The 11,082-nt window shown below is 39.5% G+C and overlaps 1 protein-coding gene across 2 annotated transcripts; it reads left to right on the top strand.

The window, feature by feature from the left end:
• The first annotated feature begins 4,128 nt into the window (after positions 1–4,128).
• LOC118565668 lies at positions 4,129–9,693 on the top strand. 2 transcript variants are annotated; one of them, XM_036146312.1, is made up of 5 exons: positions 4,129–4,281; positions 6,694–6,988; positions 7,190–7,447; positions 7,673–7,842; positions 7,957–9,692. In XM_036146312.1, exons 2-5 carry the CDS (start codon positions 6,757–6,759, stop codon positions 8,347–8,349), a joined length of 1,053 nt encoding a protein of 350 aa, XP_036002205.1. In that variant the 5' UTR covers positions 4,129–4,281; positions 6,694–6,756; the 3' UTR covers positions 8,350–9,692. The 2 variants fall into 2 exon arrangements, with proteins under 2 accessions (XP_036002205.1, XP_036002206.1); XM_036146313.1 differs by lacking the exon at positions 4,129–4,281 and having other exon boundaries at positions 6,528–6,988; positions 7,957–9,693.
• Positions 9,694–11,082: the final 1,389 nt, after the last annotated feature.

The following is an 11,082-nucleotide window of genomic DNA, read 5'->3' as shown; positions in this document are numbered from 1 at the left end:
AACCAAGGAGGATTTTGGGTTACTTTGACTTTTCGTCAATTTTTACCCCCATTCCTACCCTTGCTTTTTTACTTCTGACTTTTATTTTATACCTAGGTCCTTCAACAGTGCATTTTCCTTTGCAGTAAAATTTTCCAAATATTTGTTAGATAATCATAAAAATGCTCCAATCCTACATACTTTAATTTAAATATTATTTTCTGGAAACTCTGTGTTGCACCCTACTTCCACTTATTTTAGTTTCGATCGCCCTAAACCAATTGAGCCTTATGAAATCTAGGGATTCATGGCACTTGATTAAACCAAAATAAGTCTGAGGGATATTCTGCTGATAGATTTATTTATTTATTTAAGACCATACATTTACATATGCTTGCATTGGGCTGTGAATATATTACAAAAACAAAATAAAACAAAACAAACAAACTTAAAGTTGAGTTGTCAAGGGGTTTGAACTTATGCAGGTTAATGTGAAACACCTCATGAGAAAGAACTATATTTAGAACTACAAAGTAAAGAGATGGCAAAAGGCACAATACAAAAAAATATATAGATACTTCACAGTAAACAAAAAGACAATAAAACAACTATACAGCATTAAATAAGCAAATAAACCAATAAATAAATAAAAGCCCTGATGTAAAGGTGGGAAAATATTCCAGAAAGTTGTACCTTTTTGCAGCTATTTTAAGATGTTCTCGTTGTAATAACAATAAGACAAAGTGCCATTGCTTCGTTTGTGTTTGATTGCTCCGAATAAGCGCAGTGACTAAAGGTTTCAGGCTTGGCATCACATGACAGTTTGTGCTTGTTTCTACATCTGTGAGTATGTATAACATATCACTTAATCTGAATGACAAAAGGTCACGGCTCTCTGTTAACATAACTTTAAGTGCCTTGTTTAATAAATGTATTATTTGCATCAGAAAGTTTCTTTGTGTATATATAAAACAAAATAAGCTCATTATAATGTTCCCAACTGATAAGTATAAATGTGGAAAGTACCTTTTGAACTACAGATTGTGTTACTTAATCAATACTAAAGAAGAATTGATTTTGATTTGTATTAATTTAGAACTTGGTGAACTTAGATATCCTTTGTCCAGGAATCATACTACTGCCACAGCAAATGTATTGAGGGATTTTCCTGACCCACATGCAGAAACTACCAGCAAGACACAGAGGTTTGAAAAACTAAGCCGTTATCTGTTTAAGAGGTGGATCAGAGCAAGACTGTGGTTTGGGAGGCTCAGCGATGTCTGAAAGGGATTCTGTTAGATATATAGGATATATGGAGGGCAAGATCTTGTAGAGCTTGGGTGTCCAAACTTTTTGTCGCAGGGGTAAAAATTGCCAAGTCAAAATACCCAAGGACTCAAAAGTATAATAATGAAAAACTTGATTTTGTATCAGCCAGGAAAGTCAAAATTCCACTGTTTCTGATGCACTTAGAGACTGCAGACATCAGGGGACTGCCCCTTTACATCAGGGGGCCACCGCTATGAATCCGGGCTCTTCCCCTTCATTTTTATCTTTTCCTGTGGACCGTGAAGGTGTCTACGTTGGGGAGACAAGCCACCGGGGTCCAAAGACCCACAAACACGGCTGCTGGCTAGAACCCAGCTAAGTACAGCCTGCCTTCTTCAAATTCGCAAGCTACGTAGCTGACTGCCATGGAAGCAGTCTGTTTGTAACCTTTCCTCAGCTTCTGCAGGAGAAAAGCTGATCTGAAAGTCGCCCTCTGCAAGCTATTCAGAGGCCCTACTGGACACATCTCTGCTGTGCAGAGATACACATGCTACGGCCTCAGCAGCGCCGAGTTTCCTACTGCCAGAGACCCGCATAAAGTAGTGAGAGTCGCTTGCTCACTTTCCCCCCTGAGCTAGCTGCTTGCTCACCACCCCAGCATCACCCTGGTCCAACTTCTCCCAATTGGACGCCCCAAAGTTGACAGCACGGACACAGAGGCAGAGGTTCGGCAGAGTTAAGCAGGGAAAGTTAGGATGGGCTTAATCATTTAAATGGTTTACTTTTAATGGGTTTTAACAGTTTTGTTTTTAAAGGGACAATCTGTAACTAATTTGGGTTTTAATAAGCAAACATCAAGTATTGCTTTTATTAATACACATTCTGGCAAAGTCTAAAAACCTTGCATCAAAAATGAAAGCGTTCTCATAACTTAGAGAATTAGTAGTTTATAAATACATAGGTGTCGTGTTGCGTCACTACTTCTGATATCAGCAGCCAAAAGGGGCCAAACTTGTCAGCCATATACGTTTTACCAATCTGTCTTCCATGAAAAGACGTGCTGTCAGTGGAGGAGGAGTATAAACAGGAAAAGAGGACTGTAGATCATTGTATTTTCTGTTTTCGGTTGAAATGGAGGACTATCCATACTCTTTGCCCAGCGAGAGGATAGTAAACGAGAAAGAAACAAGAAGTAATATCAGGAAGTAATAACGAGAACTATTATTACCAGGTGAAGATAATTCATGAAGGAGCGGGGATTCAAAACGGATGAGAAGGCTGCAGGCTTTCTGCTGGACTAGTAAATTAATTCAATATAACATTGAAGTTTACTTTGGCTGTATGTTGTAAAGTGTAGGGTAGCAACTACTCTGTCCTTCTGGTGGATATGGCTCATTTCTTCGTCTCTCTCGTCTTTGTGTCTAAAATGGAGCCACGGAGAGATATTTCAGCTAGCCGATTGACGCTTTCTGTAGTTGCTTATTTTAGATCCCAAATAAGCATTCAGAAACGAGACCAAAAATCTGTGACTCATGAATTTTACAATAGACACTAGAAAGGAAACAAACAAACAAACAAGCGGACTAGGTAACAGTGCCGAAAAAATAAATTTCAGTCGATGACCATAGCCATTAGCTATTAGCAATAGCTAATACACAGAGGACATGTTTACATTGTTACATTTATGATACTCTGTGGTTCTGTAGTAGTTATTACCCGCTTAATGGTGAGGATGCTTGTAATTCATTTAGCGCACCACAAGATGATGTGTCAGTGTGAAAATCTTACACAGTGGGGCTCTAAGGTTTGACCGAGGTAAACACACCCAGAGCTTACAGGCCTAGCTCTTACTTGCAGTCTTGAAACAAAGCTGTGCTGCTTCAAGTATGCTAGTGAACTGCACTAGCAGATGCTAGCAGGCTCTATTGGTGGCTCTTCGGTGAAGGGTGGACAGGCCAGGTGTACGGCAGGATGGCAGCGGGAAAAGGAACCTCAGGTCAACAGGAGCATCAGGAAGATGGCCACAGAGAGACCTGATTGGTAGAGTAGGAGCAAGGCAGGACCTAAGGAGATAAGAGACAGAGCGTTAGCGGGAACAGAGACAAGGAACCAGGAACGACTAGGAGTAAAGCACAGGTCGGGTAACGCTCAGTTGTGCTAATGCTCTGACGCCTTCCTTCTGTCTCCGCCTGCCTTAAGTATTCCTCCAATAAGGAGGTAGATGGGAAACACCCGCTGTCCGCCCGCCACACCCTGCTGGAGCCAGAAAAGAACCACTCACCACACCACAGCTGCCCTGAACCACATACCGGACAGCATTATGCTGTAGGAATGTTTTTGATACAGCACTTGGAAGAATTAAAGCAACATCTCACAACATCTTTCCAAAAAGTTAAAGCTTTGGGCACATATGGTTCTTACAAATCGACAATTAATTGTAACAATGAGCCCCTTAAGCATAACAGCACATTAAAAAGGGGCTTAAGGACAAAAAAAGTTTTGGAAAGGCCTTCAGAGAGTTGTGGTCTCAGTTTCATTGAAAACAGGCAAACAGAGCTAAAAAGGTATTAGCAAGTAACATGGCCTACAAAGTAGGCTGGAAGAAATGGGTCAAAAGTCCAGCAAACTCTTGTGACGAGCTAGTGGAAGGATAACCAAAATGTTTGACCCAAGTCATGTAGTGTAGATTGTTACACAGCCAACTTTTCTCAAGTAAACTGAGCCTGGCTTTTGTGTATATTATTTAGATCGATGGATGGATCAGGGAAAGTGGAGGTGCAAGTTTTACAAACCAATGAAAATTTTATATTTTTCTTCTGTTTTACTACTCAAAATTCTGTTCAACGATATAGTTGCCCTTTCACTTCCTGAACTTTGATCAACAGCAGGTGCAGTCTTATGCTTGCAGTTGCAGTATTCGCGCATCACTACTCCTGTGAGCTGCGTTACGTTTCCTCCGCTCCGTACTTGCTGTGAAAATGATTATGGCTGTCTTAAAATTCTTTCTTCTTCTGAGTTGCTGGAGTTTTACAGGTAAGTTGAGACAAACATATTTCACCGTTGAGTGTTAAAAGTTGGCTAGCTGCTGATTACACTACGAAACAAATGTGAAAATATAAATTTATATTTATAAAAAGTTCTCTTTTTAATCAACAAAGAACCGCAAGTCTTAATATATTTAATTTTGGTTTTATGTGATAGTCTAGCACAAAGTAGTATGTAGTAGTGAAGTCTTAAAGGATACATGGTTTACAGCAGTTTTCACAAATAAAATTAAAATGATACATTTGTAATCAGCCCCCCGGCTAGATATGGTTGTTTGTATTTACAGCTCCAGTTTTTTGTGGTATGTCTCTATCAGATTTGCACGTGCAGATCCTTATTTTTTTTTGCACAATGGTTCAGATTGGAATGATAGTGTCTGGATGTTCTGTCAAACTGACTTTGACAGATGGGCCAGAGTAGCATCAGATGGATGAAATGTGTTTTGCTCACACATAATCTCTCCAATGGAGACATTCACATGTATTAAGTATAGAGCATTAAAATGTCGTTCACTTTTAGAAGGAACGGGGTTGTTGATCAACCGTTCTGCCAGTGATTCTGGTGTCTGGTGGAAAATCTTATTACAGATCTGAGGTGTTCGATCAGTTGGGATCTGTGGGGGGCTTTGTTGATGATCATCATGCTTAAACTCTGCTCACATGTGTGATGGCCAGCAGTATTCATGTTATTTTAAGTAACGGAAGACTAATGAGTCTAACAACGGCACCTAGTTAAACTAGGGATATGAAACAGGTTCAATATCGCAGGGGTGAGCAGTGTATTTAAAACCCAACAAGATCGAAAGTTTAAGCAACTTTATTACGATAAAAATAAACCATAAAAACTGTACAGTGGATGATGCCTAAAACCTTTACTAAAAGTGCAACCGCGCGTTAAAATGGCTAAAAGGTCCAGCACCAGAACTAAAACCTCCAGCAGCCTCAGCAGTCAGAGGGTAGTGAGGATCAGCCGCTCCTGCCTGCTGTCCTGCAGCAGGCCGTCCTGAGCTATCCATCCATGCACAACCATGCAATAAACCTACAAAGCTAAAACCCAAACATGCACATGGAGTAGCCACCTTCCTACACATGCACAGGTGGAACCAAACAACATCAGCATCCTCTCGGCCATCTTCTGTATGCTTGGACATTTGGATTTATTTAATAAAGCGAAAAACTGATCCAGTTTAAGGGAGCTGAGCTTCTCCTTCACAACGGGGTCACACTGAAGATCGATCAGTTCCAACTCCTGCTGTCTTGTTTCGGGACATTGTGAGAAGGGACATGACACCAGCTGAAGTGACGTCTCAATTTTGTCAAGATCAGAGAACAGACGGCAGATCTTCCATCTATCTCCTGTATTTTTTCACATGTAGAGGGCCCTCTTTCAGCATTGTGAGTGTGAGGAAATGAGCAGAAGAGCTAAGTGACATTTGTGCAGAAGATAGAGTCAATTTGGCTTTGAAGGCTATCTTGTCTGAGTACAGTTCATGTGCAACTTGATCTTTCCCTTGTAGCTTTACACATTCAGTTCATCCATATGTAACAATGTGTCCACAGCTAAATATAAATCTCTCTGCCAATCTATGTCACTCAGCTCAGGAAAATTGTTGGCATTCTTAAAAAAATCCAAAAATGAAAAAAAATCTGTAGTGAACTGTAGCTCATTGAACCCGATATTCAAGCCGGACACGGATATGCACTTTAAAGGTTTATTTTAAAACCTAAAACAATTGAACAAATATAGACACGAGGAGGAAAACATCCAGATTGGAGCAGGCTGCTCACAGCAGGAGATGACAGAAATGACAAGAAAATGACAAGAAAAACATAAATCTAAATCAAAACCATAACCAGACACCTCCAAATCATGACAAAATCTCCCGTGGAAGCTCCCAAACGTGTTGAGATACTTTCTGTAAAGATGAACTTGTATTAAGGTTCATCCATCTTCCTGTCAACTCTGACCAGTGTCCCTATATGTCCAGTATGATGCTGCCATCATGTTTCAAAACAACCATGTGAAAAAATCTCATGCATCATTTTCACTTCACATGCTCTACTTTGTGTTGCTCTATCACATAAAGGCTCAATAAAATACATTTTGCTTGTTTGTGCAATTGTAACGTGACAAAATAGGAGAACATTGAAGGCATATAAAGACCTTTGCAAGACACTGTATGATTATTAGATTGTTATTGTATGTTGATGTTAACTGATTTTAAGACATTTTACAGACATTATTACTGCAAAGAGAAAACAGAAACAAAAACAGAAATAAGGAAGCTCAATTCAGTTTTGCACTGATACATTCTGCACTATATGTTTTTGACATCTACTGACTGTCCTCTATGGCTTTGAGATCATGCTAATGTGTTTCAACCTAAATCTTTTCTCATAGGTGTGATGGCAACAGACCCATCAGAGACACATTACAGGCTAAAGAACAGCTCAGTTTGTCTTCATGTCAAAGAACCGCCTCCATATAGAAAAGGCTGAATGGACGTTTCAGAATCAATTACTTGCTGATAAGGAGATTATCAATCCAAACTATACAGACAGAATATATTTTAGCCGTGAAAACTTGACCTTGTGCATAAATGAGCTGACTGAAGAAGACAGCGGCCTCTACAAGTTCTCTTACTATTCCCCCAGCCTTTCTCAAATATCAAGGACACACAAAGTTATTGTACAAGGTATGTTGAAGCTGTATTTTGTCTTTAGTCTTTACCCTAATATATTTGCATCTATGTTTGAAAAGTGTCTTATCTTGATAACAAAGTCATACCTTATTTCTTCCTTGTCTTTATTGAATGCAGATGAAGTTTGAGTTGTGCTCACAGGAAGTAACCAGAGGAGGGTGTTGTTGATTTCTTTGTTTATTTTGGGCGTTTCAGAAAGGGTTCCCAGACCAGTGATGACTTTCATGTCAGAGAATCATTACAATCTTTCGGAGGGATTGTGTAATTTCACAGTAAACTGCTCCATCCAGGATGATTGGCTGTGCTCTTTCTGTGATAAAGATGTCTGCAGAACATCTCAGAGGTCCTTCAGCAAGCTCAACATCACCATCCTTACCGTCGGCACAGCTGTTGTCTGCAGTGGCAACAACCATGTCAGCACAAATAACGTCTCAGAAAGTATTGCTACAGTGTGTAAGTATGATGAGTTGTTCTAAAACCCGAATAAAGAAAGTGCATCATTCAAGCACTTAGTTTACCAGGGTTACTGTCACTTTAAATAGCATTTTTCTGTTATTTCTATTTCAGCACCATATATATAATATATAATGTATGTGATCTTATCCTTTTTGTGTTTTTTCTGGCTTGTGAAGAACATTTTTGCTGGCTAAGAATGTTTCTTTTTTGTGTTTTTTACAGGTTTCCAAAAATCTAATCTTAAACTTAAAGAGGAATCACAGCAGGCTCCTAATGTGACAGATACGAACATGATGATGATCATTATCATCACCATCTTTGTTTGTCTGATATTACTTCTTTCTGGAGCTGTCATTTTGGCCAAAAACCTTTATCCATATAATCAAAATCAGGTAATTAGAAGGGAAAAAAATGTTGCATTATTTATTCTAAGTATTTATGTTACCTTTAAAGCAACATTTGTGGGACTGATGGCGTTTAAAAGCGTCTCCCTTTCTGATCTGAAGGAACCAACACCCGCTGCCCAGTTAATCCAGAGCGGACCGCTAGACACGGAACAACCGTCTAAGCCCAGAGTCTCCACCACTTCTTCCACTGCTTCTTATGAGAACGTGGAAATCAACCCGTCCCAAGAGAGCAGCATCCCGAGAGATGTCTTCGGTGATGATCCGAAGGTAGATACTGTCTACAGCATCCCAAGAAAAGCTGCTTCCTGTGCCAACAGTGACAGCAGAAAAGGTGCACTGGGAGAAGGGAACTCACAAAAAGCTTTGACTTCAGAAACTCTCAGCGGAAATAAGGAAGAGAGCCTCACAGAAACCGACACGGTGTACAGCCTGGTGCAGATGCCAAAGAAAGGTTTGAACTCACAGCACCACCAAGAGGGCAAACATGAGTAGTAGAAGACAAGAGACCTTAAAGCAGTAAGTTAATACCAGAGGAGGTCGATCCATCCATTGTCTTCTGCTTATCTGAAGGGAAACTCCCACATCCCTGTCCCCAGAGACACTTCCCAACTCATTCAGGATGATTTCAAGGTGTAATCGTGTCAGAATGAACATATCTTGGAGTCGTTCCAGTGAGTTCACCGACAGAACCTCCAAAAGGCAAAGGTCCAGGATGAAGGCTGATCACATGCATGAACCACCTCCACTGACTCGTTTTCAAGAGGAGAACCAATGGTTTAACGCTGAGCTCCCATTGGATGATAGAGCTCCTAACCCTATCTCTACCTATCATGCGCATGTGAGGGTCAGAATATAAATGGACAAATAAATGTTGATCTTCACATTTGGCTGAGCTTTTTCTTCTCCACAACAAACCAGAGAAAAGGTCCTCGGTCCATTCATCCATCTCCTGCATCAGTTCAGCATCGTCCCTAAACAAGACGTCAAGATACTGGAACACGTCCTCTTGAGGCAGAGACAGACCCCAAGAAGATCTTTTTGAATATAACAACCACAGACGTTCTCACCACAGGTTGCAGTCTTCCTCTCAGTTCCACAGCTGTGATGCGGTCAGGATGTTTTTCAAAAATGCCTCAGTAAAGGGTTGGGGACGATGAAGAGCGTAATTCTTGCCTTCCTTTGAGTTTTCTTGGTGAGATGCGTGGTGCTAGAGTAGCAGGAGAAAGCTTTAGGGATGTAAGCTTTTAACATTTTTTTGCTTAGTTTCTCCACATGGGAAAACCCAGTCTACTTCTTAGTGTTGTTTATTGTGTTTATTGTGAGATTATTGTTCCCAGACCAGTGCTATTCTATCATTGACATGAACAAACTTGAGTAAATGTTACATTTCAGTAATGTCAGCAGTTTAAATGTTAAGCCCCAATCCTTGTGAGGCTGCTGTACTCAGTTTGATGTTTGACTCAGGATTTTATGAATGGTGGAACAGAAATTGATTAACAGGACTGTAGTCATTAAATATCTACAAATGATTGCATCACTGGACCAGAAGGCATGATAACCAGACTAGATTGGAACATGGCACTGCTAAATGTTAGGGTCATTAGGAATGTCCTTATATTTTTAATAAAAGCACAATTTTCTTCACTTATATAGTAATAAAAAAACATTCTAAATATTGCTGATGTGGTATTCTGTCCATTATGGAGTGGCCAGCACAATCAACAGATCTGAACCCTGTTGTGGGAGCAGCTTGACCGTACGGTGCGTAAGAAATGTCCATCAGGTCAGTCCAACTTGCTACAGGAAGCACCGGGGGACATTTCCTCAACAATTCAACAGCTAGAATGCCAAAGATCTGCAAGGCTGTAATTGTTGCAAACAGAAGATTCTTTGATAAAAGCAAGGTTATAAAGACAAAATTATTATTTCAAGTACAAATCATATTTTCTAACCTTGTCAATGTCTTTAGTTAATGTCTTTAGTCATTTGATTAATAAAATGTGTGATTTGTTGGAAAGACATGACATGTTTTGGGTGAGCCCAAACTATTGAGCGGTAGTTTACCCTGTTGACTATTCAACCAAAGAAGTTCATCATAGTGCCACAGGCTGGCCGTCATCAAGGTACTAATTGCTTTTCTATCAACAATGGTGGTAATTTTAAAATGGAGGTACAACAGGGTGCTGAATAGAGACGCTGATATCTCTGAATACTATAACGCTAAAGCACAAATGTGACTAAGAATATTACTGCGCCCAGCTTTCCTTGAAATGCTCTTAGCTATTGATTATTTTCAGCCTTTGTATTTATATTATTCCCAGGAATGTTGTTTTTAGCCCTAAACCATAAAGGGAATTTAGCTTTTCTGCTAAAGAGACCTTACAACCTTCCCTATCTGATGCTACTTTAAAGGCTGTTATGGGATGTAAAACTTGTGAGATGAGTAGATTATATTTGTTTCTGGCATTTTCTGAGCCTGAAGACTTAAACGTGTTTACATTTATTTACCATGTTTGTTTGATTAAAAACGGGCTTAAACAAAAGGTTAAGAACATATTATTAAGACATTATTACTGTTCAGTTAAAGTATTTAGATAAATATTTGTAGGATAAGGGCATATATTGCATCTAAACGATTTCTGAAATTGGGTTTAAGTGAAGGACATTTGCATCTGCTGTGTAATGCTTTGCCATATTTAGATCTTTACAATGTGAACTGTTAAAAAGTCATTTATATTTATGTTAATTGTATATAAAATAATTAGTGACTTCAGTTTAAGTAACAACATTATAAGTTTTATAGACTGTCACCATCACAGCATTCTGTTCTGTAGCGTTAGCTTCAAGTCTCTGTCAGTAAAGCAACAGGAGGGCCTCAAACAACTCAAGTTAAACCCAAAATTGGTTTAACAAGGACATAAATTTAGGGCAACTACTGGACTTCTTCTCTTGTGACTTGAAGATGTTTAACTTTTCATTTAAAAGGTTTAGCTCTGAACGCAGGTTGGAAATATGAGGCTTATAAGTCGTAGCTGGAGTAATCCCATAAAAAAGTGACCATCACAGCTCTCATGTTCCATCATTTGGGGACTTTTTTTGCTGTCAAGTAACATCGATCCAAACATCAGACAGTGTGCTCTGGTTTCCTCCATAAATGACTGCTAACTGGTTACTGTAATTTAACTATCAGTTCCTCTACTGCACACATTCATACTTTAGTCCTGG

This window comes from Fundulus heteroclitus, chromosome 14 (assembly GCF_011125445.2).
Source record: "Fundulus heteroclitus isolate FHET01 chromosome 14, MU-UCD_Fhet_4.1, whole genome shotgun sequence".
Taxonomy (NCBI): Eukaryota; Metazoa; Chordata; class Actinopteri; order Cyprinodontiformes; family Fundulidae; genus Fundulus; species Fundulus heteroclitus.
The sequence above is the reverse complement of the archived record's forward strand: the minus strand, read 5'-3'. Positions and strand labels throughout refer to the sequence as shown.